This window comes from Urocitellus parryii, chromosome 12 (assembly GCF_045843805.1).
Source record: "Urocitellus parryii isolate mUroPar1 chromosome 12, mUroPar1.hap1, whole genome shotgun sequence".
Lineage (NCBI taxonomy): Eukaryota > Metazoa > Chordata > Mammalia > Rodentia > Sciuridae > Urocitellus > Urocitellus parryii.
Window position 1 is genome coordinate 59976722 of NC_135542.1, and position 22600 is coordinate 59999321.

Genomic DNA, 22600 nt, shown 5'->3' on the forward strand with positions numbered 1-22600 from the left:
TTAATATGACATTATTCCTGCAAACAAGTGGAGATACCCTGAATGCCAAGTAAAGGAATCTGCAACCAACCCACTGCCCCACCTGTTTCAAAACAGGTTTCCTCCTGCAACAGAAAGAAAGGAGGTCATGAATTTAAGCCTGCCACTGAAAAAGAAGAAACTTCTTATAGGAAAAGTATCTAGAGACACAAAAACAAATAAGAAGTTTAAGGCAAATTCAATCACAGGAAACTTTGATACAACTCATTTAAGAGATGAAATTCTAATAGTCTTTGCTTTTCTAAGGATTATGAGTTTTGTAGGAGTTTTGTCTGTTTAAATTCTATGCTCTGAAACATCACTGTGACACATTTACACATGATTGGGATTTTTGATGTTTGTGTGTCGGTATCCTAAACCAAATCACCTACTCTAACCCTAACATTTGTCCCACAATTCAGAGACCTAGCTTTTATAACCTCTCTTGTCTCCAGTCTGCTACGGGTAGAAGAATTAATTCTTCCTCAGACTACCATAAAGGCAAGCAGGCTTCAGAGAAATACATCTTCTCAATGGAAATAAGAGGCAAGCCTAATTAGCCAGAGAGGACAAAGTCAGAATATCAAACCTATTATGGCAGAGAGCGGAATCTTCTTCAAATAGAAGTCACATAAACCTTGGTCATGAATCTAAGCCCAAATGATGAAACGCAGCCCTGAATTCTAGAAAACTGGGAAAAAGACAGTTGCTTCTCTTCTGTCCATAGGTAACCAAGTAAACAATCTGATTTTTCTGAAAGATTAGACCTTAATACATGAATCCTTTAGGATAAAGCATATGAAAAAGAGGAACTTATAGATGTAGGAACATGTGTTTTTCTGTGGTTTTGTGACTTTCTTTAGATACAATATTATGCAAATAATGCTTTGAGATTAATTTTACAATGAAATTTCCAAATTGTGAGATGATTCTTTTTAGGATAATTTAATACTTACAAACATAGAGTTTTCATAACCTGTGGTCAGAAAAATGCTTATTAATAAATTATCATTATTATTCATTCTTTAGTCATCATAGATTTTCTTTTGTACTTTTTTTTGTCCCTTTTATGATTTACCTATGACTGTATACTTCTGGATAAAATAAGAGCTATGTATCCAAAAGTCGAATTCTTAGCTATGACCCCCCCCAAAAAAAAAACGTGATTAACAGTTAATTACTTCATCATTTCATGCAGAATAAATAAGAAAACCTCTAGCTGGAAGTGGTGGCACATGACTGTAATACTAGCTACTCAAGAGGCGTAGGCAGAAGGATAGCAAGCATGAGGCCAGCACTTAGTAAGGCCCTGCCTTAAAATAAAAATTAAAACAGGTTGGTGATGTTGCTCAGTGGTAGAGCACTTCTGAGTTAGATTCCCAGTATTGGGGGTGGGGTGACTAACAGCTACAATTTTAAGGTAAGTTTTATTTGATTTTTCTCTCTTCTTTCTTGCAGTGAAATCCTAAGATATCTCTGAATTTACAGAAAACAACCTCAGATAGCCAATTTTTCTTCTTACCTGGCAAGCTTTTGCTATTATATCTGATGGTGTATCTTGTGAGAAAGCTGGTCTTAGAGCAGCTCCTACCTAGAAAAATGAATAAAGCATTTTATTTTTAGAGATAAGTAGTAAATATAAAGTCTCTTGTGTCTTTGAAGATGGAAATATACAAAATGCATGTTTGTTCATTTTTCTTTTTATTACTTCTCTCCTATATCTTCAGACACAATAAATGCAACCACACCATTTTTCTTTGCTTTCCAGGAGGCTATCATTATTAAATCTATATAATATTACACCAAATAGGCAATTCATCTTCTTTTTCCTTTGTTTTTGTGTATTAGTAAACAGAATTTCCTGACAGAGTCTCATGTTATTAGAGATAAAAAAAAAATGTTAGCTGGGTGCCACCGCCCACACCTGTAATCCCAGCAACTTGGGAGGCTGAGGCAGGAGGATCACAAATTCAAGGTCAGCCTGGGCAACATAGCAAACCGTCTCAAAAACTTAAAAAGGGGGGTTGGGGTTGTGGCTGTGGTAGAGTGCTTGCCTCAAATACATGGAGTACTGGATTTGATCCTCAGCACCACATAACAAATAAAATAAATAAAATAAAGGTATTATGTCCATCTACAACTAGATATTTTAAAAAACTAAAAAAGGGTGGGGACATGGCTCAGTAGTTAGGTGCCCCTAAGTTCAATTCCTGTACCCAAAATAAAAAAAAATAAATAAAAAATAAAAAAATACTGTTATTGTGGGTTTTTTCCTGTCTTTAGCTCTTGAACCATTTTTCTAATACTACTTATCTCATGAGTGAATAAAAAATTCCTATTGTGTTGTGCATTTTTCCTGACTATATTTTTCTAAACATTTCTAACAGTATTGACATAATGGGTAAATCTCATGTAGCTGGATCAGTATCTTTAAATAACTGATACTAAAAAAAAAAAAATGTAGTCACTAAAAGACCTCAGAGATCATTTCACCTCAGAAAGAAATGCTTTAGAAGATTACTCAGAAATATTAGTTTATGCATTGTTGTTATGTTAATAAGTAAAGGAATATGACGTTTAATTTTAAATAAGCAATATCAGTCATAGATTCTTAGATGTATCAATAGATTTAATGTGTATGAGTTGAATAAAGGGATTAGATGCTGTCAACTCCTCAGTTGAGATTTCTTCCCTGATTGAGATTCAGCCACTAACAGTATCAACAGTATTTTGGGGCTGGGGATATAGCTCAGTTGGTAGAATGCTTGCCTCACCTGCACAAGGCCCTGGATTCAATCCCCAGTACTACACACACACACAAAAGAAAAAAAAAAACAAAAAACAGTAGTTTGGAATGGATCAAAAGTCCCTCCCTGTGATTAAAGACACAAGGCAACTAATCACAACATGTGGTATTGGATCCTGTACCAGAGTAGGAAAAAATACTATAAAAGAGGCTTTTGGGTCAATTAACAAAACTGGAACATAATAGATTATGTAAGTAGTAGATCAATGTTGAATATCCTGAGGTTAATAAATGTTCTGTAGTTACATAAGACAATGTTCTCATCCTTTGGAAATACAGACGGAAGTGTTTTAAGGGTAAAAGTGCAAGATTTAAATGATTTACTCTTAAATAGTCTAGGGAAAAAATTGTGTGTCTATATGAATACAAAAAGAGAAAGAGAGATGAGGCAGGGAGGAAGACAGTCACCATTCAAATAAATGAGTCAAAATTAACAGCTGGCAAGTATCAATAAAGGGTGTAAAATAGTTTCTGTATTACTCTTGCAACATTTCTATTCATTTGAAATTATTTATAAGTTAAAAAAGTTTTTTTTTTCCTTTTTTTAAAGACCCTCTTTCTATGAGGGAGTAAACAATTGTATACAGATTTTCAATAGCCAGTGGGCTAGAAACTGTGACTTCTTCACCTGTACTTGTAATGGAAAAACAATGGAATATGTATCATTCATGGATTTTATTTTGTGTACAAGCATAGCTTTTAGGTATAATGTGGTTTACCTGAAACCAAGATTTTGGCATAGTTACAGTAAAAAGATATTTCTACTTCATTTGCTAACCAAATTTTTAAAATCTTCACATAATGCCCCCCCTCTTTCTTTGCCATAATTAGTTTACTATGCTTCTTCTGAAAAATATAATGAGTATATAAATTTCAGGAAAATAAATTTTATCTCTATTTAGAATGAAATAATAGTATTTCCAAAGAATCTAATTGTTTCAGTAACACATTCAGCTGCAGTTATTAAGAGTTAATTTGTCCTTCAGCATATAAGAGGAAATTGCTTTTTATTTCTAAACCTACTTATCAAGACTTAGCACATAAAAATAATGGCAGCAAAACCACAACACTCCTGTGAATGTTCCTTTTGTCTTTTAAATGGCATGGCTAAATATCTAACCACAAGACTGGAAAACTAGGCTGGAATTTCTATTCTAGTTTTATCACTAATATGCTATCAAAACTTAAAAATAGTGACAACAGTTTGACACTATTCTTTCTTCAATTGTGGGCTGACTGAAACTATGAAACAGACCATGGAAGTAAAGATAAGCATCCTACATGAAAAAATAGATTACAGTTCTAAACATATTCTTCCAGGGTCACTATTTTAATGAGCCCTCAAAAGATCAATTTTAAATTTCTAAATAAATAGAAAAATCTCACATTAGCTTGATACTGCTCCAGAATCACATGACCTGGAAATTCTGGCTCAGGCACAGATGCAAACTTCTTGATAATGTCTTCAAGTGCCTGAAGCCCAGCCATCCGCAGCTGGTTGCTATGATCAGTTGCAGCCATGAATGCCATTCGAATCAGGTCAGAGAGATGGAGTACTAAGAGGTCATCTAAAAATAAAAATAGAATGCAAAAAGGAAAACTTTCAAAAATTAGTGTAATAACATAAAAAATACAAAATAAATTCTATTAACTGCTCTTTTGACCTACATATTTTATGATGTTTTTAAAAACAAGATATTTATTGTTTCAAGAAAACTTCCATATTAATCTTCCCAGAACAGTGCTAAACCTAAAAACCATCTGTGTTAATATACTGTGTTAATTCATTAATATAGATGAATACAGGATGTACAATGACATCTGAAGTAAAATACTTGATTAGTATAACTTTACCTAATGAGTTTGTGATTCTTTAAGAATGGGTGGGCTGGGGTTGTGGATCAGTGGCAAAGCGCTTGCCTTGCACATGTGAAGTACTGGGTTTGATCCTCAGCACCACATAAAAATAAATAAACAAAATAAAGACACTGGGTCCCTCTATAACTAAAAAAAAAAAAAAAGGAATGGGTGAGCGACTTTTTCTGTAAAGGATAAGATAAAAAGTATTTTTGGCTTTGCCAGGCATACCACCTCTATACAACTACTCAACTCTGCTGTGACAGTACAAAAGCAAACACAGACAATATATATGGAAATGAGTATGTTATTCTAATAAACTTTATTTACAAAAACAGGCTACAGGCTGGATTTGTACTGCAGGCTATAGTTTGCCAGTTCATACTTCAGAAAAACTCAGATTTGTAGACAGGAAACTCAAATTCACAAGATGAGGACAATTTTGTGAAAAATAGATGTGAAAGGATAAATTTTGTTTCTTTCAGCCTAGAGTAAAAGGCTAGCCTGGATCTTACTTAAAAGCAAGTATTGAATTCACATGACACAAAATATTGTAATTTGACTACATCCCAGAACAAAGACTAATACTATTTGAAAGACCACAGAAAAATCCAACACTAACATAAAAAATTACAAGCATGCAAAGACATAGGAAAATATGCCTCATAACAAAAAGAAAAAAATGATAAATAGGGACAGATTAAAATTGAAAAAGAAAATAAACTTAACAAACAGGGGATTTATTTTTTCTTTTTATTATTATTTTATTCTTTTTTGGTTCTGGGGATTGAACTCAGGAGCACTCAACCAGTGAGTCACATCCCAGCCCTATTTTGTATTTTATTTACAGACAGGGTCTCACTGAGTTGCTTAGGCGCCTCACTTTTGCTTTGAACTCAAGATCTTCCTGCCTCAGCCTCCTGAGCCACTGGATTACAGGTGTGCACCACCACACCCAGGTATTTTTTATTTTTTGTGGTGCTAAAGATCCAAACCAGGGTCTCACACATGCTAAGGAGACATTACACCACTGAGTGACATTCTCAGATCCAGACAGTGAATTACTTTTAAAAAATATGCTTCTTTTTTTTTTTTTTAAAGAGAGAGAGAGAGAATTTTAATATTTATTTTTTTAGTTTTTGGCAGACACAACATCTTTGTTTGTATGTGGTGCTGAGGATCGAACCCGGGCCGCACGCATGCCAGGCGAGCGCGCTACCGCTTGAGCCACATCCCAGCCCCCCAAAAAATATGCTTCTTATACTGAAAAAAGACAAGGACAGCATGAACATGATAAAGGGAGAAATGAAAGTCAGAAATAAAAAAAGAAAAAAATAAACTGGATAAGATTAATAGAGATTAGATATGAAAGATCAGTGAACTTAAAAGACATAGCAACACAAATTATCTAAAGAATGTATCAAATTCAAGTATTCTCCAGTGTTATATTTCAATGTGATGTGTCCCCCAAAGGCTTTTGTGTGAGGCAATGCAAGAAGGTTTAGAAGAGAAATGACCGGACCACAGTAAACTTAATCCAATCAGTGAATAATCATATGATGGGGTTAACGGAGTGGGGCTAAAGGTGGGTAGGGTGTGGCCGGAGGAGGTGGGTCATTGGGGGCGTGGGTTTGGAGTATATATTTTGTATGTGGTCAGTGGAATCTCTCTGCTTCCTGATCATCATGTGAGCCACTTCCCTCTGCCACATTCTTCTGCCTCGAGCCCTGAGGAATGGAACCTACTGTGTATGGATTGAGACCTCTGAAACTGTGAGCCCCCAAATAAACTTTTCTTCCTGAAATTGTTCTGGTCAGGTCTTTTAGTCACAGTAGCAAAAAAGCTGACTAAAACATTCAGGAAGCTCTAAGGTTCTCATAGTCTTTTTGAAGCAGTGGCAATTCTGTGGCTCAACCAGATCCCCAAACAGTACCTATTTAAATAAGTTTTAGTTGTTATTATTGTAAAGGATATGAGACATATATCTTCAATTTTTTTAAATGTGCCTACATAAAATACCAATTTCAGAATCTCAAATTTAAATGTTGTAATATCTATTGGTTTTAGGTCAGGAGCAAGTAGAGTGGGTAAAACATTTGGCTAGAAGCCTTAATAATTCCTCACCTAAGAGAGACAACAACAACAGTAAACCAGAATTTGGGAGGAATTTCCAAGGCAGAAGGAACTGGATTAACAAAGGCTTACTCATATTATACAACCTAAAAGTACATAAAAGGCTTATTATTCCTCCTGAACTCTCTGTCACCTAATTCACAGTCTAACTATATCCATATATCAAACCAAAAGCTAGGCAATTGTCCCTGGACTGACAGAGATGCTTTGCCCAGCAATCTAAAGGCATTTCTGTCTTTAACATTCCTCACGTTGTGACCACTTTTTTTTTTTTTTTTTAAATACTAAGGAGATGAACTCCTGAAGAGTGGCAATAGGAAGGAGGCCTGGGTACAAACTCCAAAATGGTGAGAAAAATAGGAGGCCAATTGAAGTTCCCTACATTTTGGGAACAGGAGTTCTCTGCAACTAAAGTACATTAGATAGGAAGACAGGGAGGCGGAAATGCCACAGAAAGAGCCTGGATAGCACATGCCGTGAGTCTACATTTTTCCACAGACTCTGCCATGACCATTCAGAATTAGAATGGGTCCTATTTCTTCCGGCAGAAGAAAGCACATTAGAGAGCAGAATGGAGGTGGGGAGCTGTTAGATCAGCTTACCATCCAGCTGCAGCTATGAAGTCCCCAGTGAACAAAGACAGAGAGCATAGGCAATCCATCCACCATCCACACACAGTACCACACAGTGGGCAAATCCAAATATGAAGAGCACTCTTCCCTTTCCCTTTTATATTTTCTCTTTCTCTTATATATTTTCTCTTTTATATTAACAAGTAAGTCATTGAAGAAAACATAAAAAGGGAAAAGAAAGAATCTGAAGATTCAGAGAACGAGCTAAACTCTGTTAACAATTTTCTATAAAACCATAATAAAATTTAGAAAACCATTTGGAATCCTCAATAGGATAAAAAAAGAAAAACCTGATGGTTGCTAAGGAATAAGAATATAAAACCTTAAAAGTGAAATTATAATATAATGGAGGTGGGAGAAATACAGAAAAATTATAAGAAACTAAATACATAAAAACAAACTTCAGATCCCCTACAGAGAAAAGAATAAAACACATATAAAAGGAAAGCTTTTGAACATCTTTAAGAATGCAGATAAAAGAACAATAAGACAAAATGAGAAAATAGTTAAGAAGTATAAAGCAAAGAAAAATAACCCAAGAATTTTCACTATTCCTAAAGTACAGTTTGCACAATTATGAATCTAAAATTTTAAAAATTCTTATTTCTTCTGCTTTTAATAAGCTAGTATGGTAAAGCAGAATAATGGTGCCCAAAGATGTCTACACCTTAACCCTAGAACATGTGAATATGTTACCTTACATGGCAACAGGGACTTTGCAGATGGGACTAAGGTTATGGATCTTGAAACAGAGATAGTCCTAAATTATTCAGTTGGGCCTAGTCAAATCACACAGTACTTAAAAGCAGAATCTGGGTTGGGGTGTAGTTTAGTGGTAGAGTGTTTGGCTGGCATGCATGACGCCTTAGGTTCAACCTGACCCCCAAAACAAAACAAAAGGAACCATGACCTTTCCTGGCTACAGTCAAATAGAGTAATGACTGAAGAAGTGTCACAGAGACTCAACACTGCTGGCTGTAAACAAAAAGAAAAAGGCCCACAAGGCAAAGAATGTAGGCAGTATACAAAAGCTAGGAAGGGAACAGGGTTCCCCACAATGCCTCCAAAAGGAGCCCAGCCCTGCTTTAACACAGTGAGACTTTGACCTACAGAGCTATAAGGTAATAAACTCATGTTATGTTGAACCAAAGTTGTAGTCACTTGCTACAGCAGCAATAGAAAACTAATATAAGCAGTCTCTTTTAACCTAGAAAACCTTTCTTTGCCTTTAAAACCCAACTTCAGAATAATCTCCCCTCTGAGATCTTCTCTGACTTTTCAGGAAATAAATGACCTTTTTTAATGTTCCCAAAGTATTATCTATTACACCACTATTGGGACACACCATAATTACCAGACTCATAAGCCAACCTCTCTGTTTTTCTTCTTTGTATCCCCAATGTACATAAAGAATAGGATTCAGCAAATATTTGCTAAACAATGACAAGAATAAAGATACTATTTCATGACATGTTGTACTTTTCTGGTATCCTATATTAAGATTCACATTTTATACATTATGTACTATTACTTTACTTTTTGTAAAATCTATTTATTTTACCTTTAAAAAATATCTATTCATGAGCTCTGCTTCTTTTTGTTTTTTCTGAAGAGTACCAGGGGGAATTGAACCCAGGGACACTTTAACCACTGAGCCACATCCCCAGCCCTTTTAATATTTTATTTAGAGACAGGGTCTCACTTGAGTTGTTTAGGGCCTCCATAAGTTGCTAAGGCTGGTTTTGAACTCACAATCCTCCTGCCTCAACCTTCTGAGCTGCTTGGAATACAGGCGTATGCCACCACATCAGCTCTGCTGGTTCTTGTATACAATGAAATAACATAAGAAGCACTTTAATTTATAGACTTCAATGTTTTTAACACATATAATTTGTCTTTGGATATTTTAAAAATGAGAGGGTGATGGAAAGACAACAAAGTACAAGATAGGAGCCTCTTGACCATGCCTTAGCATCTCTGGGTCTCCTCAACTGGAAAATGAAGGTTTTATTGGCATGGACCTGATGATCATTTTGTGAATTTCCTATGATATCCCATCCAGAGGATGTATGGTATAAATGATTTACAAAAGACAAAAAGCAGTGAGAGGTTTCTGAAATTAAAAAACTTTCAACTTTTCAAAAATACCTAATAGTATTGCTGAAATCTAAGCGTTTGAAATTGGCTATGGCATTCATGAATTCTGACAGTCTCCATGGCTGGGACTGCAAAGCTCCTTTTATTTATGCATCTTAAAGTTTAATCATCTCTTTTACATGGAAATGCTACAACCAAGACAATGAACTGAAGAAACATAAGTTGCTGCCATCATTATACTGAGGGCAAATGATAGACAGACAGATAGACAGATAGATAGATAGATAGATAGACAGACAGACAGACATGTCTGCCTTTGGATGCCTTCAACTTACTTTTCAAATAGGGATGGACAGCATGTAGGGGACAGAAAACAAAGATAAAAGGCATAGCAACTTACAACAAATTAAAGGCATAGCCTAAAATATGCTAGATAATTGTTAAATATCTCAAACCTATAAAAATGTTTTGAGGAAAAGAAGTACTAGTATTAAATTTACTTGTAGGGTTTCGTAGTTTAGCAGAACGTGCCATGGCAAGATCAAAGTGAGCCTGGTCTGCGTTTTCACATAAATTGATGATTCGACACAGGCAATCAGCAGCAAATACTCGAGTGGCCCAGCGAGGTGCCACAAAAGGTTTTGATTTATCTTCCTCGCCTAGTGTGGTAAACATGGTATCATCGTCCATCTCATCTTTCTTTTCAGATTCTTCATCTTTTCCACCACTTAAGGGAGTTGCAGTACTCATATCTGTAACAGAAAGAAAGAATATATAACACCTTATCTACAGCAAACATGATGCTTTAGAAACAACATCAATTCTCACTTTGGAAAACAGTAGAACTGGCAAGCTTTTTTAAGAAAATAATTAAAAATCTAATAAAGGATATCATAAATTACTTTAATGCAAAATACACATGTATTTCAATAGTTTTACACATTGTTTTGTACTACATGTTGAGATTTTTATATACAAAAATTTAATTTGAACTTGAAAAAGCTTTTGAAATACATTTTATAAAAACTAAAGAAAGATTATTAGTTTGTAATATAATTTGACCTTCAATATTTTTACAGGGATTAAAAACTATTAGTACTCTTTTTTTCTTTTCATTACTGGGAATTGAACCAGAGCCTCATGTATGCTAGGTAAGTGCTTTACCACTGAACTAAAGCCCTAACCCTGTTTTATTTTGAGAAAGGTCTAACTTTTATTTTGAGAAAAGGTCTCATTAAATTGCCCAGGCTGGCCACAGATTTGTGATCCTCCTGGTTCAGCCTCCCCAGTGGCAGAGATTACAGGTGTGTGCCATTGTACCCAGCAAGTACTTTAAAATGTAAGCTTATATTTATGTAGGATGTACACTTGTATATTCATATATACTTGTATATATATATATATGTACATATATATGTATATATAAATATCTACATCTACTTAACAAAAATAAAAACAATTTTCATTATTTTAAACATTATATACATACCACTAGAAGCTGCCAGGACATCTTTACAAAGCATTAACCAATGAGAAAGTTTCTCTACTGCCAATGAAGAAAGCATATGTCCCAACGTGTCATGTATATCAGAACATAATTTTCTATCTGTCTCTCGATCAAGCATCCCAAAAAGAAGTCCCTCAAGACCAGTTTCTGTTATATTAACACCTTGGTGCCGGCAATGGATATCGCTTCGAGAACTAACCCCAGGTGCAAAAGGACTGACATCTGAAAAGTAATTTTTACAGATCAATTTGCATGGAATTTTGCTGTATGCTATAGATAACAATTATGGTAAAGATCAAATTTTTCATGTAAATTCACAAGAGCAACAAAACCAGCTACACAGAGATAAAATTTAACTATGGTCTCTAGTTTACGTATCTTTTGGGTTAAAATTAAATCTAACAATGAGGGTTAAGTCCTGGATTTCAAATCTGATAATTTTGAGGTTATTTGAAATGAGAAAGTACTTAAGCAAAAAAACAGTATCGACCAGTAAGAAAACTTACTAGCACCACTGCTCTCTTTGTCCCCTGCATTTTTTGCGAGGCTCATGGCATATTCACATACTTCAGCTGCTTCTCTTTGTGCAAGTTGCCGGAGACATGCCACAGCTGCTCGTCGAAGTAACAAATGGGAACTACATAAGTGTACCTGTGAATCATAACAATTTCAGGGAATGTTTTTAAGTGGTAGTTCTTTAAGTTCACTTCCCCAATGAACATATGTGAACACATTACTTGTGAAGAGGCTCCTAATTAAATAACCTCTGTTATTTCAACTATAGCCAAATAATCATATTTTGGTAAAATAATAATGCCAGTAAGATATACAAAAAATGTTAGTAGTCAAAATAACTGTGCCAAGATCTATGCACTATGTCTACTTGAAAATCTAGAAGGATCTTTTACACTTCTTATTTTATACATGGTCCCACTAAACTTTGTCATGCAAATTTTGTAAGCATATAAAAATCAAATGTAGTGAATGAAAAGTTAGGGAATAAAGCATATAGTAAAAACTGAAAGCAAAAGAGTGTTTATTTAGATGAAAAATAATCAAGAAAATATAAACATTTGAAAATAACTTCAAACAGAATGTTTTGATACAGAATTTTTTTATCTGAAAAGTTCCTAAAAGAATACAGTACATTCTAATAGATGAAATATATATATATGGAACAGCAGAGCACAATGGTTAAGGTTCAGGCTCAGATGCCAGTCTGAATTTGAATCCTGCCTCCTCTGTCACTTCTTCCTACATGGTCCTGGATCTGCCCATGCATAAAAATGGGAATGGTAATTCTTCACATAAATATAGTGAAAATAGATGAGTTAATACAAGTAAAATGCTTATAACATTCTCTGGTACGAGGTAGCTACTCAATAAACATTAAGTATTAATTATTACTACACATCTGTCTCATCAAGAAAACATTAAATTATGTTCCATGCTTTGCTTTCTAAGCAAAGAAGCAAATAAAGTATTTCAGAAAGAGTCCTAGCCATGATGATGGGGGTTAGAGCAGAATATACAACCACTTCACAATGCTAGGTAGTGTTATTCTTATGCATTAATATGGTGTTGCTAACTCAAGATACATTTGTATTAAAAAATCATAGTTCATGAAATCTATACCAAGAAAAAAGAAAACTGAGGGAGAAAACCTGATAGACTTTTATCAACAAAATGTTTTATCTACTTCTCTTCCTAAAAAGAAAGATATTTTCAAACTTTCCAATACTGTATAACTAGTAAGTTCAACCACGGTTTATCAGATGGGAAAAACAAGTCATTTGGTCTATTAAAAAAAAAAAAAAAAACCTCTGCTTTATTTATTTATTTATTTTTGGCAATTATAGATAAACAAAATGCCTTTATTTTATTTGTTTATCTTTATGTGGTGTTGAGGTTCAAACCCAGTGCCTTACACATGCTAGGCAAGTGCTCTGCCACCGAGCCCCAGCTCCAGTCCTAATAATAGGGACAATGTTCACCTCATGTATCTTACATAATTGTTGAAAGAATCAAAGAGCAGGGCTGGGCATGCGACTCAAGCGGTAGCGCTCGCCTGGCATGCGTGCGGCCCAAGTTCAAGCCTCAGCACTACATACAAACAAAGATATTGTGTCCGCCAAAAAAAAACCTAAAAAATAAATATTAAAATTCATTCATTCTCTCTCTCTCTCTCTCTCTCTCTCTCTCTCTCTCTCTCTCTTTCTCTCAAAAAAAAAATTAAGGAGCAAAGCACACAAGAAATAGAACACTACAAGTAATAACAATTACAAAAAATTCTAAGAAAATACCCTCAACAAAGAAAAAGATACAGTCAAAGAAAAAGAAATAAGATATTCTATAGTTTACAATATGTTTTCAAAATTTCCATTTCAGGTATTCTGAAACATCCTTTTTTTCTTCTTCTTCTTAGTACTGGGGATTGAACAAACCACAGATATTTATATACGGTTTGGTTTGATTGTCCACTGAGCTACACCCCTAGTCCTTAATTTAATTGTTTGAGACAGGATCTCTTTAAAATCTTATAGCTGGCTTCAAACTTGTGATCCTCCTGTCTCAGCCTCTGGAGTTGCTGGAATTACAGGCATGTGCCTCCAGAGATATATTTTTCTTTCTCATTTTAACATCTGTGATGTTTAAGATGCAAGGTACAATAGATGATATCTCACAATCCCTGAATTTCTTGAAAAGATAATCCTTTCTACAGCAAGTTTTAATGGTGCCATAGCCATAAATAATTAAAACTACACATGTGTGAATCCAATTCTGGATAACCAATTGTGTTCCATTTGTCTATATAAATAGTTCCCAACTTAAAATGGTTTGATTTAGTAATTTTTTATTTACAATGGTGTGAAAGTGATACAAATTCAGTAGAAATCATATTTCAATTTTTGATCTTTCCCCAGGCTAGCAATGTGCCTTGCTATGCTTTTCTGTTTGTGGCTTTTGGGTCCTACCATGTTGGACAATCAAACCAAACCATATATAAATAGCTTATATACACATATATGCATCTTGTACTTATATTCTACATTTTCAACCTAAACTAGGCTTGAATAATAAAAAATAAATGCCTATAATTAAAATTGTAAACTCTAGTTGTTCTAATTCATGTCAATGGAAAAACTGCAGCAATGGCAACTTTATGTTCTTGGCCATATATAATAACATTCTGTGCCATCTTATGCTTATTTGGAATGATGTAATACCCTCCCCCAAAAAGAAATCTTAAGAGAAAAAAAATAGAAGACTTTTTTAATCACAAAAATAAATTTCAAATTCTCACATTGACAATTCCTAAAATTATCCCAGATGACCTAAATGCCTATATGCAGAAGTGATTATGTCAGACAAGAGAATGAATAACTATGGTCACATGATAGAAAAAGTTGCCTGCCAGGACAGAAATTATAATAATTCAGAATGGTACTTGTTCTTCAAAAAATACATTTGAATAGCTCTATTGAATAGTTCATATATTTTAATATTTCTATATCATTTAATCAAGATTACTATAGTGAAATGCATCTTAACGCATATGCTAAAAAAATCACATTTTATTTGTTTTAGGTATTACATATGGTGTCAGATAATATAATCATTTTTGGTGGCAATGACTGAGTAGAAATGAACATGAAACTTATAAAAATCTGAATTAATTTCATTAATCTGGAGGAACCCAAGTGTAAACTATTTTTCAGAGCATCTAACAATCTAGTTAATGAATACAGCATGAGAGGCTTTTGGTGCTATTCAAACAAGACATCCACTTGAATGCCCATTTTCTCATCTTCAGTCTGGTATACCACCTCCTTTCCACCAGATGACTATAATCTCACTACTTAGTCTTCTGGAAAGGTTCAGGAAGATGATCCAATATGCTTTGTAACAAGACCCTAGGTGTTCCATTAAGGGAATCAGTTTGGAGACATAAATCCTGTGTTAACACACAGTGTTCCCTGTGGCTTACTGATAAGCTCCACTGAGGTAAACAAATCCATGTCATTACTTTATCCTCTTAAATGTTCTCCACTGTATCAGATCAACCTCCACAGGCTAATTATTTAAAGAGGAAAAAAAAAAAAATGGACGCTGGGCATGGTGGCGTACACCTGTAATCCCAGTGGCTTGGGAGCCTGAGGCATGAGGTTCATGAGTTCAAAGCCTGCTTCAGCAACTTAGCAAGGCTCTAAGCAACTCAGCAAGACCCCATCTCTAAATAAAATGTAAAAAAGGGCTGGGGATACGGCTCCATGGTTAAGCACATCTGGGTTCAATTCCTGGTACTAAAAAAAAAAAAAAAAAAAAAAAAAAATGGAGAGAGGGGGCTGGGGATGTGGCTCAAGCGGTAGCGCGCTCGCCTGGCATGCGTGCGGCCAGGGTTCGATCCTCAGCACCACATACAAACAAAGATGTGTCCGCCGAGAACTAAAAAAAATAAATATTAAAAATTCTCTCATTCTCTCTCTCTCTCTCTCTCTCTCTCTCTCTCTCTCTCTCTCTCTCTCTCCTCTCTCACTCTCTCTTTAAAAAAAAAAAATGGAGAGAGGAATCAGACAACCTAGGATTGGATATTTGAGTCTTCATCACCTTGGTCAGCTGCCTAAGCTGTATCAGGTATATGATAAGTCCAGTCCATCTTACTCAAGATTTACTATCTATACCTTTGGAGCCTACATCAAACCAGGCTTTTGGCAGGATGCTTAATATCTTGCTAAAGAGTGCCATCTAATGTATACTGGCAGTTGAACATTTTCTTTGTGGATGTTCTTTGTGAACATTTTACATGGATTTGGTTTTGCCCTGTGGCTGGCTCAGACTCCTTGAGAGTCTGTGCTGACTGAATTCACCTTAATCTATAATAAAACAGGAACAAATCATGTTGTGGAAAGCTAAATTTACTACACCAGATGTAGCATCTAATATCTTGGCCTTTCAGTTCCCTCACTTTATCCTGGATAATGTTTCCCTCCTTTCACCTTCAATATATATCCTCCCATGGTTACAACTGTAGTGACTTTCTTTCTCCACATATATTAGCCTTCTCCTGTCTTTACCCTTCTCCCTATCCAAATGAGACTTCACAGTCCATAATTTCAGAACTGTCTTGTCTCCCTTATCCTGTGGCCATTTAATCTATTCTACTTGACCAAATTCCAACTATAAATTTATCAAAGTCTCTAGTTTCTTAATGGCTTCACCTAAGTTTTTTACTAGTATTGGAGAAAATCTCACAACTAGGCAAACATCCCATAAGTCCCACAATGAAGCCAAACAAAAACAGCATGGTATTGGCACCAAAACAGACTAGTAGACCAATGGTACAAAATAGAGGACACAGAGACTAACCCACAAAATTATAATTATCTTATATTAGCCAAAGGTGCCCAAAACATGCATTGGAGAAAAGATAGTATTCAACAAATGGTGCTGGGAAAACTGAAAATACATATGCAACAAAATAAAATTAAACCCCTATCTCTCACCATGCACAAAACTCAACTCAAAGTAGATCAAGGATCTAGGAATTAAACCAGAGACTCTGCATCTAATAGAAGAAAAAGTAGGCCCTAATCTCCATCATGTGGGATTAGGCCCCAACTTCCTTAATAAAACCCCTATGGCACAAGAATTAAAACCAAGAATCAATAAATGGGATGGACTTAAACTAACAAGTTTCTTCTCAGTAAAAGAAACAATCTGTGAGGTGAACAGAGAGCCTACATGGTGGGAGCAAATTTTTACCCCTCATACATCAGATAGAGCAACAATCTCTAGGGTATTTAAAGAACTCAAAAAGCTAAGCACCAAAAAAACAAATAACACATTCAACAAATGGGCCAAGGACCTGAACAGACACTTCTCAGAAGAGGATATACAATCCATCAACAAATATATGAAAAAATGTTCATCATCTTTAGCAATTAGAGAAATGCAAATCAAAACTACTCTTAAGGTATCATCTCACTCCACTCAGAATGGCAGCTATTATGGAGATAAACAACAATAAGTGTTGATGAGGATGCAGGGAAAAAGGTACACTCATACATTGCTGGTGGGACTGCAAATTGGTGCAGCCAATATGGAAAGCAGTATGGAGATTCCTTAGAAATCTGCGAATGAAACCACCATTTAACCCAGCTATCCCTCTCCTTGGTCTATACCCAAAAGACTTAAAAACAGCATACTACAGGGACACAGCCACATCAATGTTTATAGAAGCACAATTCACAATAGCTAAACTGTGGAGCCAACCTAGATGTCCTTCAGTGGATGAATGGATTCAAAAAATGTGGCATATATACACAATGGAATTTTACTCTGCAATAAAAGAGAATAAAATCATGGCATTTGCAGGTAAATGTATGGTGTTAGAGAAGACAATGCTAAGTGAAGTTAGCCAATCCCCAAAAAACAAATGCCGAATGTTTTCTCTGATATAAGGAGGCTGATTCATAGTGGGGTAGGGATCGGGGAGCATGGAAGGAATAAGCGAACTCTAGAAAGGGCAGAGGGGTGGGAGGGGAAGGGAGAGGGCAAGGGATTAGCAAGGGTGGTGGAATGTGATAGACATCATTATCCAAAGTACATGTATGAAGACACGAATTGGTGTGAACACACTTTATTACAACCAGAGATATGAAAAATTGTGCTGTATAAGAATTGTAATGCATTCCGCAGTCATTTATTTTTTAAAAAAATCAATAAATAAAAAGGTATTACTAAAAAAACAGGCAAAAATGAAAACTCCTGAATAATATTAATAGTCATAAAATGACTACTGAAGCTGAAACCCTAGATTCACAACTTTGTAAACTTAAATCTTTTGTTTGGATCCAGATTGATATTTTGGGAAAGAAATGTGGAGGCTCCCTAAATTAATTCATGAATAAAACAGCTTTATACTTACACAAAGGCTAGGAACAAGACTGGACAGGTTGACATGTCGTGGTGCAAACATGTGGAGCTGCTGAAGGCAAGATATGGCAGCTGCCTGAACCAGAGAGTCTGAATGGTCCTGCGTTATTGCACAACCCACCAAACAAGAGGAACGAATTGTAGAAATTGTCGCTCCATTCCCTTTTAGAAAATGTAGAATATAATTATTTGATTAGTATCACAAAAAACATTCCTAGAAAATAATTATCTTCTAAATAATATCTTCTTCCAATTTCTATTCAGATTGTTTTAAAAACAAAAAGTCTGACAAGTCCACAGAAATGATTTCAAAACACAACTGTAGTTGGATTTACATCTCTCTTAGAGCTAACTAAATTTATATTTATTCTCTGATATATTATACTATGATTTACAATCATCATTGCTTTATTTGAAAGAGCCAGATTTCTCATTCTGTTCAATCAACATTATTACTTTTATTATGTAATTATTTCAAATCCAGCTTTCTTAAGAAGATTAATGACAATTTATTATACTGTTTAAATAATTTAAGTCAAATATAAGTGAATTAATTTTTTTCTAAAGTAAAATAATTTTATATACATATAAAGATCAAACAAGGAAATCATATAATCATAGATATAAAACTATGGGAAAGTTCTTAATGTGTCTCAGCCTTAGCATTTCATCTGTAAGATGGAGTTAACACCTATCTGAATTTTTGTCAGAATTAAATAAAATTTAATAATTTATTTCATTTAATTAAAAAATGGTAGAGGGTAAAAGGGAAAATTCTCAAAGTGGTTTATATATTCAGGATACATTCACAATAATTTACTGATTTGAGCATATAATTTAGATATTAGTAGAATTAGTCCTGAGTGTAAGAATGTAAGTTTCAGGATCAGACATGTCACTCATATGTTGAATAATTCTGAACAAATAATTTCTGAGCTTGCCTCCTTCTAGAAAGATATTATCTAATTTATGGCAGTGGCTTTGCAAACTATGGTCCTGACCCTTAGGGTTCAAAAAAAGCGAAGCAAAAGTCCATGAAGATAAGTGCATAGCACTCCAGACCCAAAGAACTCCATTTTTATCTTTGTTTCCATGGGGCCCCAAGTACAATTCCATTTAAATATATTTTCTGTATTCAAACCTTGAAAATACTGTCATGTCATGGGTTTTTTGGAGGTATTAAAAAAAAATCACAGGCTGGGGTTGTGGCTCAGAGGTGGAGCACTCGCCCTGCAAGTATGAGGCCCTGAGTTCCATCCTCAGCATCACATAAAAATAAATACAAATAAAGGTATTTGTGTCCAACTACAACTAAAAAATAAATATTTTTTAAAAAATCACACATGTACAAAGTTGAGTACCAGGCCTTTGGAAAACCAAAATAGTCAGTAGATAGTAATTATTATTATAAAAAAATGTTTTGAAACAACATGACGGTCACATTCAGGAAATCAAAAGACAGTAAATTATCTGCCTAGTTTCTTTACCTTAAAATGAATTTACTTACCTTGTAGTTCAGGGCCAACTGTAGTTATGATAGCACCCAAACATCTACCCAAACACTGATGAACTTCTGTATGTGAAGGTGGAACAGTCAACAGCAAGGTAAGAACTAGAGACAAAGTTGGTTCCACATATCCTCGATACATTGGGCCACTAGAATCCACTATCAAAGCAAGTGAATGAAGAGACCATGTCTAGAATAAAATTTAACTTTATTTTAGTTGTAAGGAAGAACTGAAGTAACTGAATTGAGTATACTGAATTATTATATGCATATACTCATAATAATTTGGGGCACATCAATGTAAAATGGCAAATGATGATTGTATATTTTCCCACATGCTCATGATTCTTACTGTAGTTATATTTACTTATGTATAAAATGTTTAAGAAGAAACCACAAAAACAAAACAAATTCAAGAAATAAAACAGAAGATTCAATGAATGACCCAGAACCTGGGCTAGGGTAATAGGAAAAAAGAGAGAGAAGGATAGTAAGTTGAAACAAAATTGATCAATCAAATGTAAAGAAATACAAAAAAAGAAGAAAAATGTACAAAGAACAACAAATAATAAAAATAAAATATGTTTGAAAGAGTATATGTAAATGGAGTTAATTCCCAAAATAAGGCAGACTTTAAGGTTAGGTTGAAAAGCAAAATCTTGTTATATACTATTACAAATAAGACACCTAAAACAAAATAACAGGGAAAGAACACAATATATTTTTCCAAACAACTTATTGGTCATTATTATTTTACAAAGCAAATAATTTTCTTAAAATAATTATTTAAAATTTTGTAATAAAAATTAATACTACTCTACCTGGACTTCAGGAGATGTTCCATCTTGTGCTAGAGCCAATAAAATGCTGACACTGGTCTTTAGATGTTGTCCTGAGCCTATACCACCAACATAACGATGCAAACAGCCAAGGGCTAAGGAATGACCAGTTCTAGAAACAACATCTCGAGCTGATTTCAATCTGGAAAAAAGATTATGCTTCTAGAATTGAGTCTTCTCTAGTAATAACTATCTCATAGATCACATAAAAAAGAGAAAATATTGTAGAAATCAGAAAATATTACACTGTGATTCACTTTTTTCACTCCCTTACAAGAGTTAGAGCTTCAATTTAACATAGTTGTTTAAATCAGGTGACCACGCTCATAATTCCAGGTACTCAGGAGAAGCAGGAAGATCAGCAACTAAGCAAAACCCTTTCTCCAAATAAAAAAATATAAAGGACTGAGAATGTATCTCAGAGGTAGAGCACTCCTGGAATTCAATCCTAAGTATTGTCAAAAAAAATAATAATAAAAATAGTTGGTTAGCTGGGGGTGTAGTTCACTGGTAGAGTTATTATTAAAAGCTTGTTAGTAAAGAGACTTACTTGTCAAAGCTATATTGAGCCATTCTAGCTATAAAAGTCGCTTCTCCAACCACCTGAGCCATTCTTCCAAGAGCTTCTCCTGCTGCACACCGTAAGATTGGGTTTGGATTGTCAAGAGCACCCATAACCAGTGTCAGAGCAGATTTACGAACTTCCTCAGGTCCTAAAGTACTTTTGTTTTCAGCTAAACCCTACATTGATTTTAAAAATAATGAAATATTAAATAAAATAAAAGGCGAATATTCTGTAATTTCTGTAAATATACAAATATATTCATATATTATTTTCTTCAGCCAACTTTCCCAAGCATATACTGTACCTAGAACAAATACCTATTAATTGATAGTAATCACTTTTCTAAATATGATTTCAGAACATGGTAAATAACAATCAACAGTTCAACTGGTCCTAAGACCAGCAATCCCTGGGAGAGTTTCTATCCAAAGCCTAATACTCAAATGTTGCTTTTGTATATAAAGGATACTATATTAATAAATCAACCTTTAATTAACTGAAATTGAAATGTATCACTCTAAAGAAAGACATGGCCTGGTCTGGGGTTGTGGCTCAGAGGTAGAGCACTCACCTACCATGCACTGGGTTTGATCCTTAGCACCACATAAAAATAAAATAAAGATACTGTGTACACCTATAACTAAAAAAAATAAAGAAAGAAAGAAAGAAAAAATAGAAAGACCAGGCCTGATGAGTATGAAATTTTGATTCATCTATGTAAGAATTCTATAAAAGAATTATATCTTTGAGTATAATATACTCAAAGAATTATATCTTTGAGTATAATCAATATAGGCATAAGGCAAAATTCAGTAAAAAGAATCAGTAATTCAGTGTTGATATAATTTGTTCATCATACTGAATGCTAATATCCCTGTTCTAGCTACAGTCACTGTTCTTTTTTTTTTGTATTATTGTTTTGATTTAATTAGTTATACATGACAGTACAATGACCTTGACATATCATACATTTGAATCAGAAGGGATATAATTTCTCATTTTTCTGAGTGTATAGGTTGCAGAATCATATTGGTCATGTAGTCACATATATACACACAGTAAAAATAATGTTTGTTTCATTCTACTATCCTTCCTATCCCCCCATCTCCTCCCCTCCCCTCCTATCACTTCTCTCTACCTAATCTAAGGTAATGCTATTCTCTCTTTTTTTTCTCATATCTTCATACATGTGTTTTGTATAATGATGAGGGACTCCTTCCACCATCCATGTAATTTCCCTTCTCCCTCCCTTTCTTTCCCATCCCTCTTCCCTATGTAGAGGTAATCTTCTTCCCCTGCTTTTCTTCCCTATGCCATTTTGAGTCACCCCCCCTTATATCAGAAGACATTCAGCATTTGTTTTTTGGGGATTGGCTAACTTCACTTAGCATAATCTGCTCTAATGCCATCCATTTCCCCAGTCACTGTTCTTGAATTGAATTTACTTATTTGAGACCAAAAATCTAAGTCATGGTGCCAGAAGAAAATGTTAATGACAACAGAGGCATCAACTTTTCTATGAAGAAAAGTATAATCTGTACAGCAGTAGTCCACTATTCTACTATCCTCTAAGGGAGTCCCCAAACACCTCATTTCTTTTTTTAAAAAAATTTAGATGTCTGCTAGGCATGATGGTGTGGTGCATGCCTGTAATCTCTGTGGCTCAGGAGGCTGAAACAGGAAGATTGTGAGTTTAAAGCCAG

The 22600-nt window shown here is 34.6% G+C and overlaps 1 protein-coding gene across 2 annotated transcripts in view; it reads right to left on the reverse strand.

Moving 5' to 3' along the window:
- Positions 1-22600, reverse strand: part of Heatr5b (HEAT repeat containing 5B) — an 83892-nt gene that overhangs the window by 29871 nt on the left and 31421 nt on the right. For both annotated transcript variants that reach the window (XM_077791856.1, XM_077791855.1), the window contains 9 exons: positions 20883-21073; positions 20315-20474; positions 19494-19683; positions 17979-18148; positions 11557-11701; positions 11033-11272; positions 10044-10295; positions 4211-4392; positions 1541-1609 (listed from right to left, as the gene is read on the reverse strand). In XM_077791856.1, coding sequence (XP_077647982.1) covers positions 1541-1609; positions 4211-4392; positions 10044-10295; positions 11033-11272; positions 11557-11701; positions 17979-18148; positions 19494-19683; positions 20315-20474; positions 20883-21073 — 1599 coding nt within the window. The remainder of the gene's footprint in view (positions 1-1540; positions 1610-4210; positions 4393-10043; positions 10296-11032; positions 11273-11556; positions 11702-17978; positions 18149-19493; positions 19684-20314; positions 20475-20882; positions 21074-22600) is intronic.